The sequence below is a fragment of the Diorhabda sublineata genome, chromosome 7 (assembly GCF_026230105.1).
Source record: "Diorhabda sublineata isolate icDioSubl1.1 chromosome 7, icDioSubl1.1, whole genome shotgun sequence".
Classification (NCBI taxonomy): domain Eukaryota; kingdom Metazoa; phylum Arthropoda; class Insecta; order Coleoptera; family Chrysomelidae; genus Diorhabda; species Diorhabda sublineata.
The window spans coordinates 16,673,346-16,695,537 of NC_079480.1; the positions used below are offsets into that span (position 1 = coordinate 16,673,346).

Genomic DNA, 22,192 nt, shown 5'->3' on the forward strand with positions numbered 1-22,192 from the left:
AGATGTGCCTTCTGTTTCTTTTACCAATCAACTGCTCCACTTAAACAGACGCGGAATTCAGCTAGTGACTGGTATTTCAACCGAAAACAGTTATGTAAGACCCCATCTCCATCATATAGGCATTTCGGATGATCGGAAGAAACTGCAGACCAAATAATCTTCAACTGTTTACCTAGTGAAGTAAAAAGGTTGATGCCTGATTAGCTTTTCAAATGACATCAGCGTTTGGTCATTTTAAGTGAGGTACCACAGGTCTATCATAATGACTAGTAAGCAATGGTTCTTGACCGCCCACTAACCTAAATATGAACTGTGCCAATTCTCCTTGCGAATTCAAAAAGATTGGCTATTGATTTCCTAATAAAATATTATCTCCAAGCTTTCTCTGAAAGTAAAAGCTTCACATAACTTTCGATTAAGTCTATCATGAACCCCAAATTTAAAGCGGCTCCAGAATAACACAGAAATGACAACTCACTTCGAAAAGCATTGAGTAACTGAATTTCAAAAGAATGACGTTATTTAAGTCTAAAATTCATTAACTGCTACACTGTGAAAATATTTTTTTATTTAAGTTTAACGTACCTTGACAGACAAAAGCAATCATAAGATACTTAAGTTAAATAAAGGACTGTTATTTAATGAAATTATTTAATACAAATATAATGCAAAATATTATATAGATACATTGTTAAATTTAATAGATTCGGATATTTGTATTTTATTTACAAAATTTCACATTGAGAATTAGTTATTTTAATGCAATGTACATAATATAACAAACTTTCCTCACTGTATTCTGTTGGTGCCATTTTCATCTAAAAATTCTTATCAATAAAAGCCAGTTGCAATTGGAGCTTTGCCAAGCGGTGCCACTGGAAGCGATTTTTTGTATATTCGAAATTTTCAATAGTATATTTTAAACTTTTAAGTTTAAGCTTTTTTAAGATTTTGTTCATAGTTTAAAAATGAAAATAACGAAGCTAAGTTTACGAAGGTCAGTTGATCTGCATGGTTTTGATAAAGAAATAATGCGACTTGAATTGCATTGCATCATGTCAAGATTTTACAAAGCCAGGCTAGAGACACTAAGATCGGGGTAGATACTTTATTTATATTGAAAAAACAAAGTGATGCCTTTCAAATAATTTATTATTTAATTTTAAACAAAAAACAATTTTGATACAAAAAACCACCTGTACAGTAAATTTCATTCAACCAACACAATTATTTAAGATAAAACAGTATCACAGTTTGAAAATTCTGGAATTGTTCTTGTTGTTTGTCAAATTTTGAAATTATTCTTCTTAACATTCAATTAAATCATTTGGATTTCCATGTTTCACTAAATTTGACAATTCTACCGCGCTGTAACCTAAAAGTTGTTTCAAATCGCATACAAATTTATACACAAATCTCTTCCCATGAACTTTTGAAATCATATCTCCATCATAATAATATCTTAATGCTCTGGAAAGTTTCTCGTAATTCATCATCGGTTTATTTTTTCTTTCTCCCCATAAATGCGCCACCACTTCTGGATGATTTAAACGGAATTCTCCTTCTTTGCCTAAAAATTATAATATTTATTTATGTATATAGTTGAAATTAATCTTAGTCGAACAATTATGTAACAATACAGGAATATTGGGAATACAGTAATATTATTATGTAATAGTATATTACGTAAAAGAATTCTAAGTAACTCATTACGCACGAAGTGAAAAATTTTATGCACGAAGCCGCGCAGCGCCCATTCATACATGCTACTTAAGAAAACGTGTCCTATTTTTAGTGAAATTGCATAATGTGCTGCCTACATTTATGGGCATCACTCTTTCAATCCTAAATATATCTCAATAATGCTAGAAGCTTTTATGTTTGTTAATTGACTAAATTTGTGTAAATAGACCAAATAAAGTCTTACGTAAATGAAAACTTGATTGTAATTTAATTAAACCAAGAAGATTAAGTGTGATTTTTGACGTTTACAGACATGGGCGTAGAAAAAAAATTATAGTAGTTTGAAAGCTATTTTCAAAGAGAGTAATTTATACTGGTTTACAAATTTGTTTTGAAAGATGTTGAAATAAACTATAAAAAATTCTAATTGTGATATTTTTCAATCGATAGAGAAGTTTATAGAAAATCGAACCTCCGTGTGTCGAACGATATACCAAAACAGGAACGGATGTAATAATGTTTATGTTGAGGTTAGGACAATAAAAGTAGAGAAAAACGAGTGATAATTAAAAGCCCTATAAATGATCAAATTTTTAAATTCGACATAGATTTGAATTACTTTTGAATACTTAGGTTTTGTCGTTCTTGAATTATTCCATTTTGCAGAAATGCAGAGTTTACATAGCAGTTTAATCCCGAAGAATCCATTCAACTTAGACAAGCGAAGTTTACAACAATGATTTAAGGAACCTTGATGTTTGTTATTCCGTTATTTCATAATAAGGTATTCAAATATTGAAGACCACTTGGTCCAATTACTTTAATACTTCAATAGAAGCACCCTATATTTTTCTTCTGTTTTTTACCCTTCAATGGTGGCCTTTCTTTTATATCTGACTTTTTGCATTGTTTCTCAAAATTAATTCGAATTGTACAGTATTTTGTAATGAATGTCAAATTAGTAGTTACAGTTTGGACTCCTAGATACTGTTAACGTTCCTGAGATGAAGCCGAGGCCCGTTGTTAATTACCACCCTGTACAAACACGAATTAAAAATGTATAGCTTAAACTATTTTGATGTGTTAAGAAAAACTTCAAATGAAGGGTTGGTCAAAAGCTAGTAGAGAGAATGTCCATGGTGTTCTCAACGGTAAGCATATTTTCTTTTATTATTATTTTTATTTTTGAACCTTCTCTTTTTTATATAGAGTTCTAATAATAGACAAATTGATGCAATGTAATCAGTCAAAAAATGGTAATTCATTGCGGTAAATAGGTACATTGACACCAATGATAAGATTACTTCTTAAAATGAGCAAATAACCATCCCAACCCTCATACCTTGATAATGTATCCAAAATGGAAGCCGAACTGTAGAGAAATTTCTACTATGTAGATACAAAAATTTTATAATACTCACCGATCCATTGGATAATGGACTTGTATTCTCTAGTTGTTAAAAGTTCCAAAAGAAATTGCCATAATTGTATTTGACCATTATTTCCACTTTTGTTATTACCCGCTGCATAACTAGCAGGATCGAAGTATCGTACATTAGTAGAGTAGTTCATTATTTTTAGATCTTTTTTTGATCCCTAAAATTAATTTGAAAACATTAGTTGAACAAGAAATAACTTCACAATCTAAATAGCCGGAATCATAAGAAAGGGTAGCTAGAAAGAAATATAATTTTACATCATGGTATCACGATTATCCATCAAAATTTCTAGAAAGATAATATATTTGACACTAAATAAGTTTCAATCCAAAGAATAAATATCAAATGGTGATAAACTTGGTCCAATTAAACAATTATTACAACGAGAAGTATGAAAATAAGTCTCTATCAATAAAAACTTGAATATTTTGTTAGCACATACAGAAAAATGTTTACTTCACGTATAAACTTCGATAAACATCTAACAAACCGTCAGTCCACGTGGACTCATCATCTTCTTTACCAATGAAAAGATCGAATCGTAAACATAAATGCATTTCTATTGGCCGAAGCTTTACGCACACAATTTCTTCGAAATATTCCTGTCAGACAATCAGCGATAAACAGTGGTATGTCAAGTTTTGTCAGCATGTGGTTTTAAACACAAGTAACTGAAGAAATCGATGGCAATAACCGAATCGTCAAAGATAGTTCGATGTCAACAAGATTATTTGCGTCAGATAAAAGACTACCGAAGTTCTAATAGACACATAATTTATTTAGATTAAACATGGTTTGACAGTCACGATGTAGTAAATTTTGGTTGGGTTGACAATAGTAAAAATTGCTGTTTGAATGGGCCATGTTCTAAAGGGAAACGCATTATAATAGTAAACGCTGGAAGCAAAGAAGGCTTCTTACCTAATGCTTAATTAATATCTGCAAAAAAATTGAAAACTGTGAAGCTGATCAACATGGGGATATGATAGCAAAATTATTCGAAAAGTGGTTTAATGAACAACTTTTATCTAACATTCCACCACAGTCTGTAATCGTTATGGACAACGCATCCTATCACTTGTGGAAACTCCTTAAGATACCAAATAGTAGTAGTAACAAAGCTCAAAATTTAGCATTAATGTCTAAAAAAACATTCCTATTCCCTGTCAGCAATCATAAAAAAGGCTCAACTAACACAGAATTGCTTAATGTGATTAAAGATCTAAAGTTGGCGAAAATTTATTATATTTTTTATTTATTATATTATAACTATTTTAGTTGACAACGAAGGGGACATTACCGCTTTGAAACCACATGATGGATGGAAATCCACTAGTGATAGTGCTGAAGGGTACTTAGAAGATTCTGTGTCCAGCAAGAAACAAACTGCATAAAAAATACTTGATTGGGTAGAGCAACCAAGAGATTTACATTAAAGAAACCTTTGAAATGAAAATATTTCCAACATAATAAATATAGACAAACACCTTACTAATCATAACATGTACATTAGTGGTCGCCAAACTTTTGAGTTAGGGAGCCATCCTAGCATCTATAAACCTTTTAGTGAGCTACCTAGGAATATGGGGCCAAAGATAATACACAAAATGAAATTTAAACCAGTTTATTACAAACGAACATTTTTTATAGTATTAATCAAAATATATAGGAAGTGTAACAAAAAAAGTATAAATGTTCATTTCAATGAGAAGGGTGGAACTCTTTTTGGCCATCAAGTATTTTCTTAAAGTTTGGAGAGTATGTTGTAGCTGCCATACTGATGCAGTTGTCCAACGGTTTCTATATTTGTTTTATATGAATTTTATACTTGAAAGAGATGCTTCACGCAAGTACGTAGAACTGAACATAGCTTTCAATCTCAATGCAACTTGAACCACAATTGAATACTTTTGTTGTAGAGAGGGATTTTAGATACAGGTCATTCTGAAAGTCAACAACTTCTATCCTGATCTCTACCAAAATGTTTTACAACACAAGCTGAAAAATCTTTTTTTTTAAATGATCTGAAATCATTCCACCGATGTTCCTATCTTTGCCTTAAAGCTGCAAGTTTAAGTCATTCAACTTTTCAGTTATATCAATAAGAAAGGAAAAATCTTGTAGCCATGTGGGATCTTCCAGTTCGGTGAGATGCTCACCCCGATCTTTCAAGAATTTCACCAGAGCAGGTAGCAACTTTTTGAAACGTTGCATAACTCTGCCTCTACTAAGCCAACGAACTTCTGTATGAAGCAACAGATCACCATACTGGCATTCTAACTCTTCAATTAGTTCTCTGAACAGTCGTCTTTGAAGTGTATGTGCTCTTATTTTATTTAATATTTTAACAACTGTTTTCATGACATGACATAGATTCAATGAGCTTTTTAAATGTTAAAAATATATCATTTCCAGTTGTATGCCCAGTAAGCGGCACAACTTTTACCAGTTCTTCTTTTGTTTCAAATACCATTCTTACAAAAATAGCCTACTGAGCTGTATCAACTATATCAATTGATTAGTGAAGTTGTAAGGAAAAATTATTACAACGATCAAAAACAGTTTTAAGCTGTGAAACTAAATCAGAACTCATAGGTTCAAATCTTCGCATCACTGTATTGACAGAAAGCTGAACAGATTTAATGACAGACATGATCTCAGCTTTGTTTTTGAAGTTTTCAAATAATGTATCTACAGCTTCTAAAAATGCAGTTTTAATCAACTCGCCATCTTCATACTGTACGGAAATGACGCATCAGTAGCTGCCTTGTCCTTGTCTAGTGTTTTAAAAAAAAGTTGAATGTTGTGCATTTAGCTGAGATTTTAACTACATCACCATCTCTCTTCTCAGAGCTGAATTTAGCGGATAATCTTTTTTTCAATTCCACTGTGAACTGTCTTGGAATGACGCTCAACATTTCCTTTCTTTCACACAAAGTAAACACACACATTTATCTTTAACTTGCTTAAAAAAGTAATCGGTTTCTCACTCTCCCACTTTTACTTGAACTAGCCATAGTAAAAGCAAACAAGGAAAGAGCTTAAACGTGTACATGTGAATGTAACACATGCGGCACAGACATAACCTAGCTCTGGCTACACTCGTGACACTAACAGTCTGCGAAACAAAAATGGGAAACCCCGAAAATGAATAATCGGTTGCAGCGCTACCAGACACTCAGTGTTGTCATCCGCTGAGCGTCGCTGCGAAGTACCCAAAATTACCCCGCGAGCCACCGGTGACTCGCGATCAACTGTTTAGTGACCACTGATGTACACAAATGACAAGATTGTGAATGTCGAAGCCGAAAGCGGTGACAGTGGCCTGAATTTAAATAACTGCAATATACAAAACTGCACCTTTATAGTACAATTAATAAATATTCGGAGCTCAACAATAATGATAGCCTTCTACTCATAGTAACATAATGTTCTATTACTTGAAATAAGTTTTCAATGAATCTCATAGCGGTCATAACGTTGAAAGTTATCATAAATACCTTCAAGTTTATACCCAAATTGGGTTAATACCCAGGGTATTTACCCACAGTTTTAAATACCCGGGTATTTTACATCTCTACCTCCATCACTGCTTTCCGACGTTATCACTAGTAAATATCAAAATTTAAGTAAAAATAGAATTGGGCCACTTTCAAACTAAAAAGTTCAATAATTGAACTAAGAACTTATGTATTATCGAATTTGCTCGGAATAAAAGAAAGCTAAATTGCTTTACTGATAAATAATATGAAATAGTACAACGGTTCAAATATCATTGTTTTGATATTTACTTAATATAATTCTTCAATCAATTCGACATTGTTACGAGATATTCAATAAATAAAATAAGTTATTAACTGGAATTATATTGATTGTACCTTATTGACTTTCACAATTTTTGGTATGATTCTTTTCGTTGACTCTTCCTTCTTTGTTGCTAAAAAATAAAATATATTTTTAAAAAATTATTATTTAACAGACTAATTCGACAAGTTTCCAATTAGTATCACATTAATTAATCACTTCCAATTACAATAAAAAAGATGACATGTGCAGAGTGAATTAAATATACCTAATGACCAATAAGCGAGTTAGCGGCTGAATCGCAACTTATAAATTTCGGTTTTCGAAATTTATTTTAAAAAAATTTATTTTGAATATTTGAATGAATACAATTAATCTCAAGATCGAACTAATTATAAACATTAAATATCATCAAGTTGTTTACAAAAATCTTATTTATAGTAAAATAAATGCTGATACATGTTTATGATATTTGATACAATTGCATTGTTTATAAAATGTCCTTCAAGAATTCTTCACATGTAACTCCTCCATCCCTAAGAATGAAAAATGACGGAGGTATTTTTCATCCCTTGTTTCCTTCTTTCTCCTAATTCGATGTCTTCATTTTTCGTTTCTTCGATTTTTTGTTTTCTTACAAATTTATATTTATATTTACGAATTAACCAAAATATTATTAAAATTATTATTATTATTATAGTAAATAGTCCTATCGATACATGGCTTTGCAGATTATAAATTTCATGAATTGGTTTTATGTTTTTAGCAATGTTATTAATTTCATATAATTTATTAAAATCTATATTGGTTAAATTAGGAGATTTATAAATTTGATTATTTAAAAATTTAAAGTTTAGTTTCGGTAATATTATTGATTTTCCTTTTTTAATTTGTACATTGGTTGAGAAAATTTCACTTCCTATTTGAATACTACAATTCTTTGGAATTTTTATAATCCATGGATACATTATTTTAAAATAACGGTCCGAAACACATTTAGAAATTACGTCAGTTTCTAAATTTGGAATTACTAAAAGTTCATCATTTGTTACTTGTTCCAATATTGTTTCTTGAAGATCAATTTCACTAATAACACAATTTTTACCAGAATGTCCATTTAACAGTTCAATATTACAGATATCTTGTAATTTGAAAGTCTCTTTACAATAATGTTTTCCTTCTAACTCGGGGCATTCTTCTTTAATAAAAGTAACTTCTTCTTGACTTTTGGCCAAGTAAGGTTGAGGAGGGATAAATATTGTCTGATTTTGGATTACGGGGTATAAATGAAAAAATTCATAGGTTTTGGGTTTTAGGATAGGAACATGGGTAGCAAATATTATTTTGGATTTGGAAAAGGTTACTTGTGGACCAAGAAAGAGATAATATGTCAAAATATTATTAAATTTTGGTATTTCTTCTTTATTGTAAATGATACTTAGATATTTTATCATTTCCAAAATTTCTTGGCTTGATATAACTGAACTGTGAATTGTATTTAATTTAGAAAACGTTATTGCATTTTCAATATTATCAATTAGTGTAATTAAACTTTGACAGTCCAGATTAATTTGTGAAATTGTACTTTGAAATGTTGTAAAATTATTTAAAGTTATTATTTTATTTTCAATTGAAATGTGAAATTTCTCTAAATTATCAGAAAGTTTTTGTTGATTAACCCATAGAGTCGTAATCGATTTGTTATAATGATCAATTAATTTTTTATGTAGTGAATTATTTGCTTTTGATTTTGTTGTAGAACATTTATAGCATCATTATATCGTTCTTCATCGTCTGAGTCTAAAGTTCCAAAAAGCCATTTATCTAATTTGCCTACAGCATTTATTAATCCTTTTTTCAATCTTAAATGTGGATAAATATTTTCTGATTTTTTGTCTAAAGTATTAATTAAAATTTCTGTTCTACTCAATGATTGTTCAGCTAAGTTATGATATGAAATAAGATTTGTTGCTTTCGCTTGAGATAAATTATTTCTTAAGTTATAATAATATTGTTTTAAATTATTGATTTGTTTGTGAATAAATTCTAAATCTATATAATATATGAAAGTATGTTTAGCATGTATAAGGTTACTAATTCCTAAATTGATGGGTAATAATAAGTTATTTACATTTGTAACTGTTATGTCTTCTGTCTTGGTCGTCTTGTAAATGAATAGTAATATTAGTATCGTTGCCAACCTTATCTTTCTGCAACAATTTTTTAGTTTTAGTTTTAGGTTTTCTAATTATATTTTTATGATAAGTTACTTTATCTGTTTCTAATAATATGCAAGTCTTTTACAATTTCAGCTTTTTTAAATTTCGGTAATTTTTTGTCTCGGAATTTTGTTCTGATATAGGCTATGTCTTGATGTTCATAACAGGGTGGATCATTTCTATTTTCATTTCTTTTATTTATTATTTTTTTCTGTTAGCGTTTCTATCTTTAATTTTTTCATATAATAATTTTGATGTTTCTTTATGATTTTGTATATAGTTAGATATTATTAAATGATCATCTAAGTCAAATGGATCGGGGTTATTTATATGACCTTTAATAATTTCAAATGGTGTGAATTGCGTTACAGAATGAATTGAATTATTGTATGCTAATATTGAATGTTTTATTAATTGATTGGGAGTTAAATCTTTATTATTTTCTTTTATACATCTAAAATGTTCAATTAAACTAGAATGAAAACGTTCGACGGTTGAATTAGAATTACTATTTTTAGACGTTGTATAATGTAGTTCCATTTTGTGCAGTTTGCAATAATCTTGTAGGTCGTTATTTTTAAATTCTGAACCGCAATCAGCTGTTATTTTGTAAGGTAAACCGTGATGAGTGACATAATTTAAAATATTATCAACAACTGAGGTTCCATTCACACTTGACATTGAATATGCTTGACAGTAACGAAAGAAAGCATCTATTATGGTTAAATATGACTGATTTGCTATTTTAAAGGTGTCTGTTGGGGTTAAATTGAATTTTATTATTGGTGGATTTCTATCATATTTATTCTTTTGACATGTTTCGCAATTATTAAAAAAGTTTTCTATTTTATATTTGCGCCAGTTATAATTTTCGTTAATTATTTTTTTTATCTTCTTTTGAATAGTTAAAGTTGTGAATTTCATATTGGTTTGTTTCAAATGGCTGGACTTTAAGAGGTTCATTAAAATTCTATAAATTGTCTTAAACGTTTCATTTGTGTTACATTGATTATAATTTAATTTTTTTTCATTATTTTCTTTTTCCATTAGTTAAATAAACAAAGTTATGAATTACATTATTAAGTTTCTTATATATATTCTAATTAATAATAACTTTTTATTATTATAGTTTCTAAAAGTTTACTAATTTTATTTTTTACATTTTACTTATTTATTATCCATTAATTCTAAATCTTATCTATTCTTATAACATAATAATAAAATAGAAAGAAAGGTCTTTGTATAAAAATCCATTTTATAATTTCTTGAATTGCGTACCATTTTAATGAATGATAATATTTACGTTTCCAAAATAGTTCTTCAATTAAACTTTCATTTAGTATAGCATCTAATTTTCTATTTAAATATTTTTAACTTATATTACTATTATTCTTATCAAATTCTTTGTTGTTTCATAATTGATAACCATTTTCTCATTTTCATTATTCATGTCTCTTTTATTAATCATATTATTTTTATTTTGTGTGTCCAATATATTTGTATTTAATTCAGATTTTATAACATAACATTCTTTTTCTAATATATCATTATCCATTTTTATGACATCATTTATATCTTTTTCTTCCATTGTCATATCATTATTTATTTCATTTATTTTTCTGTTTAATTCTATTACATTTTCTTTTACTTCACTTTCATTATCATTTTCATTCATTTTTATTTTATCTAATCCTGTATAGTTTAATTCCACTTTATCAAATAATTCTACTTATAATTCTCTTTTTGTATTATTATTCATTTGTTCTACCATTATAATATTTTGTTCTGAATTCTTTTCTGTTATATTTAATTTATCTTTTTCTTCTTCATCAAATAATTTACTAAGATCTAGTTCTACTTGTTCATTTATTTCTTTACAATGATTTAATTCTGATTCTTTCATTTTTATTAATTTTTGAATTTTTGGTGATGAATTATTAGATGTGAAATTTATTTCAATTACTTGTTCACTGGGTTTTGATTCGTTAGATTCTATGAAATTTTCAAAATATGTTAATGGATCATTAGGAGTAAAATTTATTTCTTCTGTTTTTGATTATTTTTCCCGAGGCTCTTTTCGAAAATTTACGGTTTGATCATTATTTTCGTTTGACTCAAATAAATGTTGGAAATCAATTACTTCTTCTTCTTCTTCTTCTTAACTATTTTTATAATTATTATTATATAATTCTTCGGATGTAAAATTTGGTTCGTTTCGTGATTTGAAATATTTATTATTGCTTGTATTATTATTATTGTAATTGTTATTATTATTTACACGTCTACCAGGTCTGTCAGAAAAATTTCTCGATATCGTAGACATCGGTTCTGGTCTAGGTAGACGGTTTATAGGTATTTGGTTCGGGAGGAAAACATTTTTCCTAGGACCAAAAACTTGTGCATTCGTTGGGTAATTTTGCCTTCTCTATGGCATAGGATTTATGTTTATAGGTTGACTAGGGAAACTATTATAATTATTATTGTTATTATTATATCTTTCATTATTATAAAATTGGTTTCTATTATAATTATTATCATATTGCTGATATTGTTGATAGTAGGAGTTGTTATTATTATATTGATTATTTCTATTGTTTTTCACTGAGTTAGTTTAAAAATTATTATTATTATTATTATTATTATTATTATTATTATTATTATTATTATTACACTTAACTCGAGGCTCATAAAATTGGCCATAAAGTTTTTCGAAATTTTCAAATTCATCAACGTAAGCCTTAGCGTCTTCTAAAGAGTTAGGCTTTTTTAAATACATATTATTGCGTATAACACCTGAACATACCGCAATAAAGGTGTTCAAGGCTGTTTTCTCACAATCATTGATTTGGCATTTTTTATCAATTTCTCCTAAGTTTAAATTATTACTAATTATTTGTATAGTCATTTTTAAATGGTCGTGTTCTCGTTAATTCCTGCAGTATGCAGTCTAAATCGCGTCTATCTGCAAAGCATTGTATTAAGGCTTCCTTTTGTTTGAACCAGGTATTTAGTTCAATCCTATTCCCTACCATTAACTCAGCCTTATCTATTAAATTCTCTTGTATACATTCTAATACATGATTATTAATGTCTTGATCGTTATAAACTGAATACGTCTCTATTAAGTTTTCGCATCGATTTATAAATTTATTTAACGTATTTTTATTTCCGTCGTATGGTTTGATGTTTTCTAATTTTAATTTGAACAATTCCCAATTTAGGGTTTTTGGACTTGAAGTTGCCATTCTTATATAATCTGGATTCTCTTTTAAGTTTAAATTACTGAATGTATTTAATAATTTATCTAAATCGTTCATAAAATTATTCTCAAAATTATTAAATTATCTCTTCCTTATTCAACGTTTTGATAAGGATGGATAATAAAAAGGAATAAAAATAATAAGGAAACTTGGCACTTACAGCTATCTGAAGTCCTGTCCCTCGTTGAATACGTAGGTCTAGTGCTGAGGTACTGAAGTACTTAGCCGGAACTTTATCGCACTTTGCGTAAAACTCGCGACCGCACTAATCCGAATGACTGCGCCACTTATAAATTTCGGTTTTCGAAATAGAAATCTGAACTTGAATTCGTGAATTCTGTATTTTTAAACAAAAGGAGTAAGTACAGTGCACTAAAATCAACCTGAGTTGATAAAATCTTAGTTGTTATTTATTTTTGAGGTTATGTTCTGATTTTAACATAATAGGATGAAAATTTGTTATGTTCTGGTTGTTTTCATTTTGATGTGTTATCAATATGTCCCCTCGTATAGTTATACGAATTTTTCTACTTGACCTCCATTTAGGGATCGTGATACATATCATGTTGAAATCGTAAGTCGGATATGCGTTTATCGTCAGTTTCTTTTTCTTCTTACTTGAACACGTTTTTCACAGGAATGGCCTATCGAGAAGGTATGTAAGAAACTTTGAACATATATTAAATGATCCTAACTTTTGGGAAAATGACGTCAATACCATTGATATTGTTGAATTACCACCAGAAGATGTAGATGAAGTCACAGATTGTAAGGATTGTGACGAAAATCTATTGGAAGATGTAACCCCCACAGAAATTCCTCAGACACCTAAAGTTCACAGTAATCATGCATAAGATACTGTCGATGATGGTCCGAGTACTTCGGGTTAACAGCCAACTACAAAAACAACGTTACCTATGGCAAAAAAATCTCGTAATCTTGAAATACATAATGTCCATTCAGAACATGAGTCTGGTGAGAATTCGAATACATCCACTCCTCATCAAAGTAAGAAAAGAAAGTCAACAATCCCTGAAAGTACTGACAACACTATAAAAATGGAATGGAAGGGAAAAAGTCCTCATGAAATTTTCGAATTTTGGAGCACATCGTCAGTGAAAGCTCAAAGTTTGGTGCTCAAAATAACAATCACCAATTTTTTTTGTCCACCAACTGTTTGAAAAAAATTCTTGTGTATTCTTTTGTCGTGTGGCTATCACTGCTTATCACAAGAAAAAAAGTACTGGAGCGAAGATGAAGATATTTGTATACCAGTCATTAAAAATGTATATCTAGAAATCACTATCTTGAAATAAAAAAAATCTCCATTTTGCAAATAATGTAGAAATAAAGGATATTCCCAAGGTACAATGAGACAAAATGTTCAAGATTCGACCGTTAATTGAGCATCTAAATAAGAAGTTCATGACCTTTGGAATATTCAACCAGGACCTAAGTATTAATGAGCAAATATTAAGATACTTCGGACGCCACTACATCAATAATTCATCAGAGGAAAACCTTTAAGATTCGGGTTGAAAATGTGAGCTCTATGTTGTTCAGTTAGTGGTTATTGTTACCATGTTAAGGTTTATGAAGGAAAAAGAATTGAAGAACCTGAAGTATCATATAGACTAGGAGGAGACGTCGTAATTAGGTTGATTTCAGAAGTTGAAAATCCTCGATTAAATAGCTTTACAAGTTTTTCGTTGGTCCAAAAACTTCTAGAAATGAACATTCGCGCAATAGGCACATATAGATTTGATAAAATGAATAGTTGTCCAATAAAGTCTGGGAAAGATATGAAAAAAGAAGATCAAAGCGCATACGACTTTGGTTTAACACCAAAATTAAAGTCTTAGGGATAATATGGAAAGATAATAATTTTGTAAATCTGTCAAAAGCTTATAGATGGTCCAGAACAGAAAAAGCGAAAAAAAAGTATTCCTCAACCATATTTGATTTCGGAATATAATAAGTTTATGGAGGAGTAGATTTGTTGGAGTGGAACGTTCAAATTATAGAACCAAAATACATGGAAAAAAATTGTACTTTACTGTATAAATGCGTATGTGCTTTTTTGTCTTGTGAATGGTAACATGCCACTTCTGGATTTTAGACGTAAAATAACGATGCACTATTGGAAAGTCTCTTCTACGTCAGATCCGCGGGTAGACTTCAAACGCAGAATATTAGCTTCCATGTACGGACCAGCAACAGCGAAATTCATTATTTGACAAGAACTTTTGAAGGAAAGCAAAGAAAATGTAGAGTATGGAAGACAAACGTGAGAAAACAATGTGCCGAATGTGGTATAGGTGTCCATGTAGAATGTTTTCCCATATTCCATTCAAAAATAATAATATATCACCATAATATGTAACCAATATAGAGATACAATAATTTTTTTAAATTTATTTAAAATATTCAATGTATTCTCCCATGATCCCCAATTGGGTATTAAAATTTAAAATAACCAACATATTTTCGGAGTTATAATGAGAGAATACAAAATAAATAGTCAAAAACTGAAAATTTGGTACTGGGTTAAAGATGGCAATGGGGAAGTATCCTACACTAACTTAAACAAGCTTTTTACGACAACATCTTCAATAGTTTCCTGACTAGTACATTAGGGAGGGCACTTATTTTGGCATTATCTCTTACCAAAGGCACTAAAAGAACTCTTTCGATGATAGAATATAGTACGGGGCTTTCACAATAATTCTAAGGGCTTTATTCTCAAACCTTTGAAGGATTTCAATGTCATAAGTCCATACGGGTTTTAAAATTACGATATATATGTAGAGAAGCAGCTTATTTTCAATATTTAGTCGTGAGTTTCTGCGTATTAGCTAAGGCCCCGAAGGCTACATGGGCCCCTCAATAAACGCAAGAAATTATTAAAATAAAGTTTATTTATGACTAACTAATTTTTTGCTTCTTCTTTTCAAACTGTTATAGGTCCTACCTAATACATGATATTATTTAATTATCAAATAACAACTCAATAAGAAAAAATATCGGCAACAGAACACTAGTTAAATAACTTTGAAAAACTATTTATTAACATAAAATATAAATAAATAAAGTTGTTTCAATAATCTGACTACTGTTATCGTTGGATGTCCAGACCATATATAACCATCTATGCAAGTTTTTGCTCTCTTAAATACTAATTCTATTGTATACAAAAGCTAAAATTAATTATATTTATGGTCGTTACAGTCACATCAATAAAAATATAAGGATAAGTAATTTGATAATTTGATTGAACTTAAATAGGTAGTTTTATGATTCTTCACAGTCACATTAACATAAGACAGAAATTAGTTAATCCGAGACGCCACGTTAATGGAGCATAAAATAAGGGACATATTGTATAACTTAATATATGGTTAACAGATCTTAAGTGGTTCCCATCAGGAGTGGCGAGATAATTTTTTTTGTGTTAATGTACTATTTTCATTACTCTATGATAAATAGCCGGCAAAGGACAAAAAAATTTCTCTTCATGCCTTCTCTGTGAATTCAAATTTTGAAAAAAAAATATTCAACATTTGTTCGCGCGATTTTCGATCCATCCTAACCTCTATACTTAAAGAGAAAGGGAGAAAATTTATGCCAAAGTTACAGATTCAAATTTATTGGCATTTTCATTATAGCTTAAATATGAGAATTAAAAAAAAACTTTTTTGTAATTTCAATTCTGCTACACCCCCTAGTAGACATTATACAAACTTGAAATTAATTTGCAGTAATTTCTTTATGCTGCCTTCCTAAAAATAATTTGTAACGAAAGGTCGTAAGTTGAACAGTATCGAAAATACAACACCTTACATACATCGCTTAGTTTGTCACTAGGTACAATGTATACCCTGTTGAGCTGAGTAGATATAAATGTTGGTAACTACATGTAATATTTTTCTGAAAATTTATATACAGAAATCGTTATAGTTTAAATATTTTCAGTTGTCTATGACTTCCAGCCCTTGAAACAACAAAACTCAGCAGATGTTTTAAGGGATAGACCAAATAATCTTTATAGTTCTTATTTCGAAGTCATTCAACATATCGACTAATTTTAGTCAAGTTTAATTGAACAGAAGCGATGAAAATGAAATCCAAACTGTAAGTTTCGAAGGGATACTCAAAAAAAATGATAGCCAAACGCATATTGTGATTACCTTAAAATGGGATAATGAAGATTGAATATTTATCATTATGTGATAGTGAATTCCAGTATTTGAAACCTCTGTTGTATATGGAGTTAGTTGCCATATTTGATCATTGTAAGATTGTAAGAAGTTACTTAAAACGCAAGGTCAGTAAAAATAAAGGTGATGGAAATGTGTTTTGTGTGAATCTTTCGACATTGGTAATGCGGGATATGCCTCGACCAAATGATAATTGCATGATTCCGGAAACATTTCAAACTGTTATCAAGCATTTGACAACCCGATGTATTAAAGAATCTGAGAATCGTAAGCCAAAAGATGAAACTGAAACAACAAAATAGAAGCTAAATTTTAAACAAACAGAAAAGAAGTTGAGAATCTGCTAGGACAAGCGACTGTTCACGAACTGACTGGGTATCGGGTATCAGGGTATCAGAACCGACGATCTCTGTGCAGAATGCAGTGAAGAGGAAGAGACAATAGAACACCTAATGTGTCACCTAACCTAACCTAATAGTCCATAGTGGGGTAGTGGAAATAGAAGAAGGATTTGTTTGTGAGAGGTCCAAGCCATCAAGAAGCTGTGATAAAATAAATGGTGGAAATTGGTGGATGGTATAAATTTTTAGTAGTAGTTATAAATAGACGGTAGACAGGGCTTAAGGGGTTATATGATATAGAGGCAGCATAAGAAAGAAGGTGCAGTTGTTTAATCCCAAATAAAGGCCCGTTACCTTCATATTTAAGGCTTCAATAGGGCTAGATCGGAAAGCACCTAGAAAGAAAGAAAGAAAGACGTTTAAAAGTTTAAAGAGTTTAAAAGGTCGATGTCAGATTTTGAAGCAAAGAAATATATGGGGCCGCAAGCGCAGAAGTGCCCTAAACTAGAAGATAATGATGTGGAAAAATTAATATTCATAAAATAGCATCTTTGAAACTTATTTGTCAGATTTAAATTTCAATGAAAATATATTGTGTTTTTAGTTTTTTATTGTTTTAGCTAATTTACTTTTAAGATAGAATTATTTTAGAAACAAAAAAAGTAATATTTATACGGTTATTGTGAGTTGGGGCACTTTTGCATTATGGTTTATGATTTATCTTATATCAATTTATAAGGTTAGGCCAGGAATAAAAATTAATATTACCATTGATATTTTTATTTTTATTACACCATACAACAATAAAAATTAAAAAAACAATCATTTTGGTTATCGAGGTTGTCAATGAAAATCTCATCAATAGCTGTTGAAAATGTTTTCAAATTGCTGTAAAAATTATGATGAATTGGGAATATGTTAGACAATAATTCCTTTTTTTAAAGTCAACTTTACGAAAGAGAACATTGTTAATATTAGAATATTTAAAATAAAATTTAAAAAGATGCACTTCACAAAATATTAGCCATTGCATCTTTAACCATTCAACTTTGCCTTTATCTCCACATAGTTTACGATTCATAATATTTTTTTTTAGAGATTTGCAAGAAAAAAATAGATGTTTTGTCATTGAAATTATTTTGAACGGCTTACTCTTTATAGCCGCTAAAATAACTTGCCTCCAGTCTTCAGGCACATAGATGTTTTTGATAAACCATTTCTGTTTTTCCACTTAATCAAAATCCTGATCGCATGATATGTATGAATGTCCGCTCACAATAAATTTTTGGTCAATTTTATAAATAACATATTCAGTAGAACTAGAAACAATAAACTGACAGAAAAGAGCCATCTTGATATTCCTATTTTGCCCTATACATTGATCAAAGTCCATTATAAGATGTTTTCATTTTAGAATATTTTCTAAGAAATACAATAGACAGGAAGCTATTTCTTGGGGACCTCTGGATGTTATAATTTCATCCCACAAAAACATGTACACTTCTTCATTTTTTATATTATGAATACCTAAACAGTGTGTCCAGAGTTGACACTTGTAATAACATCTTCCTATGCTGATAACAGAGGCTGGAAGTATTTTCATAAGATCGAAGCCAATCTTAATATATAAAACTTCAGTGTCAGTGTGTATGTTCCGAATGAACTCAAAAACGAGTCAACTGATATTCATGAAAGTTGGCATATATATGTAATTTGGTCCATCTTAAATGATAGGATAGTGTTATTATATGAATTAATGGTCTCAATAATTAATCATAAACTGATCATCAACGTTGATTGTTGTTATTAAACGTAGTTTCCAGAAGTCTGGAACAGATGGCGCCTTAAGCGAATTTCTTTACAGAGAACTGTAAAATTATGTCATTTGCACCTCATAGAGGGTGCCACACTTTAATGTGATATATTTTCTTTGACTACACACTATACACTACACTATACTTATTTTGCCTATACCACTTAACGTCGCTTCTTTCAAATCATTATTCATTTTGTCTTCGTTGCGTACATTACTTCGAATATTTTTTTTACTTCTAACTTACAGTTATTCAGAAAACAGCGAAATTCATTCACATTAAAAATTCAATTACTATTTTTAGTAAAATGCCACCCAAAAAATCCAACCTTCGTGCACGAGAACAGCGTAAGCGATAAGAAAATGCATTGAGAACGAAGATGGCACGTCAACAACACATAGATTCATATAGAGAACAAAATCGAGAAAGTCATCGAACCAACCACGCAGTTCTTCTTGTATTTAATTATGAACCAAACATCAATTACTAGGCTGATTCCAAAGTTACTATTGGTGAGATGGACAAAATATGCAATTATTGTCAGGCGTTAAAATTTCGCAATGAAACACCCTGCATGTATTGCGCATCAGGAAAAGTTATATTATCACCACTCCCTACTCCACCTGAACCTTTAAAATCCCTTCTTTCTGGCATTTCAAATAAATCAAAATTATTTTTGCGTAAGACACGAAAATTTAAATCTTGCTTCCAAATAACGTCGTTTGGAGCATCCAAAGTTTGTGATTTGTCACCTGATGGTCGTAATTTTGAGACAACATTCAAAATTCAAAGCCAGGTATATCATAAAATTGGATCATTGATGCCAATGCCAAATGAAGATCCAAAATTTCTTCAGATCTATTTTATGAGCAATTATGAAGAACGTGTAGCAATTCGATGCCAGTATAATTTCATTGAACAAACAGAAGAGAGAGCAATTGTATTGTCATTAGATTTATTTCAAATCAAATCACTCAGCCACAGCAACGCGTGGCCGGGTCTGCTAGTTATACATACATCATTTTTATAGATTTCTATCTTTTTTTAAGCCTTCTCATTCAGCATTTGCCTTGATCAAATGCAAGTTTCTTTCTTGTTCAAGTCGATGTTTTTTAATCATTATCAGCCGCTTTAATTTTAATATTAAATGCATCACACTTTTTGGTTGAATCTGTTATAGGGAGATGAAAACTCAGGTTAAATTGTTCATTAAATACTTTGCTAAAAATAAACTTCGATGCTGGATTTTCAAGTCTTTTAGGGTAAAGAGAATACAAAATACTCAAATTCAAATCTTGCGATAACTATTTGCGGTTTATTGTCTTATGAATGTAGTAATGTCACTGTCAACCTATACCGCCCACTTACAGAGTTGCTAGTGTGCAAAAATGGCTTAACCAGGTTAGACCACTTTTGCGATTTTGTCACAAGATGTTACTGCTATGGAAAAAGATATTTAGTGACGCTATGTCTTAGTTACATGAGATTAGGCCATTATTGCATCAAAATATTGACACTACTGAATTAGTTTATGTACTGATCTTCAATATAGGGAAATTGTTAGTTAGGCCACTTTTGCGCTGACGGTCTCATATGTGACAACCATAATCGAATTTTGAGCAAATTAGGGCTCTGTAGATTTTAAAGAGTATTTTCGTCAGCTCCCCAGTGGTAATGTGAGAGGATTTTGATTCTGCTTAATAATTTATAGCATTTGCCTTTGATTTCTAGGATATGTTGTTACCAAGTAAATAGATAGTCGAATGTTAGGCCCAAAATTTTACAGTGATCGACAATGGGAAGGCGGGTGTTGGCAATAAAGACTCAGGTGTATATATAAATGCGAAAGGTCCCCAACACTGCCATACGATCAGCGGATTCCAAAGAGCAATAAATAATATTCACATAGTCAGAGGATTCCAGAACACGGATCAAATAAATATAAGTTCATTGCAATAAATTCGAGTTCATTCATTGTTTTGTTATTATTCATTGTTTAAGTATTGATTTGTCTGTTAAGTGTAGAAATTATAGGTCGTTTATTGTAAATAAAGTATTTTTAAAAAAAGTTAAAAGTGTCTCAAAGAACATTTCTATATTGTGGATATTATCGGTGGTCGTTTGCTAAATTTAATAATTTTGGATTTTGTTACGGATAAAGTTAGTCCTAAGTTAGAGTATTTACTGCTGACTGATTATACTGATAGGATAGGAGTTGAAATGGAAGAGCCATGACTGAAAATTATAAGATCGTCTGCATCTGAAGCATACTTAATGAGAGAAAGGAGACCAGAGCACAGATAGTTAACAGCTAGATTAAATAGAATGGGACTTAAAACGGACCCTTGATGGACAACGTCATTTTGGATGTAAGTCGACGATAGAGTGCATTAGCTTAGACTTTGAAAAATATATTCTAAATAAAATGAAATATGTGACCGTGGATATTGAGTGATTTTAGTTTATTTAAAATTGATTGTCTACTTATGGTATCAAAAACACCAATAATATCGAATACCACTGAAATGACTTCTTGTTTTTTTTTAGTGCCGCAGATATATGGGATTCTAGAGCAACTAGATTATCTTGAAGTGATCCTATCAAGAAACCAGAGGAGACACTCATTAGGGCGGAAAGAGTTGGGAGAAGTAGCAGCTAAGTCGGAATTTTTAATAGGAATTATCGTAGAAGTCAGCCTTTGATTGGAAAATTGGTGGGTGGACCATATTAAAACGTAACATTCTAAAAGCTTGGAAAGTTCTCTAAGAAATACATAAGGGATATCACCAGATCCGGAGGCAGTATTTTTGCAGGTTGATAGACCTGAGGATAGTTCTGAATAGGAGAAATGGCAGTTGAGAAATGTATTATATTGTAATTTTGTCATTAGGTATGGACAGGGAGCATCATCAGAGGCAAGAGGAGCAGTATTGTTATACGTGAGGCATGAAATTTGCCTAATTTTGTACTGAACTAAGTTGAACTTGTATTCACATTTATGGATCACACATAATTTCTACAGGAAGATACTTCCCTTTTTTTATAATATAAAGGGTTTTGGCTCTGGTTCATTGAGATTAATAAAATTTTCTACTGATTTGTTTCTACGGTATGAATTAGTGCAACTTTCTGTTGATTTACAGTGGAGTTCCACCATGGTACAGTTTTCGTCTTCATCATGTCAACAAGACATAACATTAATTGTTTTCTTGTGACACATTTTATAATGAAAATTTGAAAAGTGAGAGTGGAGTATGATATTAAAAAATATTTATTCGTTTCAGAAAAGTGTCTATATAAATTAAATTTGAGCTAGAATCGGTTGTGGTATCACCACTACGGAGCCCTACCTCATTGTTGAATAGAGAACAATGCACCTCATCAATGGCTTCCTCATTGATATACTTCAATGGAT

The 22,192-nt window shown here is 30.3% G+C and overlaps 1 protein-coding gene across 2 annotated transcripts in view; it reads right to left on the reverse strand.

Annotated features, from left to right (window-relative positions):
* Window positions 1–619: 619 nt before the first annotated feature.
* The window catches only part of LOC130446680 (DNA-binding protein Ets97D), a 32,609-nt gene continuing 11,036 nt past the window's right edge, over window positions 620–22,192 (reverse strand). The window contains exons 7-9 of one of the 2 annotated variants that reach the window (XM_056783062.1): window positions 7,001–7,059; window positions 3,105–3,279; window positions 620–1,570 (exon numbers count right to left, since the gene is read on the reverse strand). In XM_056783062.1, the coding sequence (XP_056639040.1) occupies window positions 1,308–1,570; window positions 3,105–3,279; window positions 7,001–7,059 (497 nt within the window). In that variant the 3' untranslated portion in view covers window positions 620–1,307. The remainder of the gene's footprint in view (window positions 1,571–3,104; window positions 3,280–7,000; window positions 7,060–22,192) is intronic. The other variant, XM_056783063.1, reaches the window with a different exon arrangement.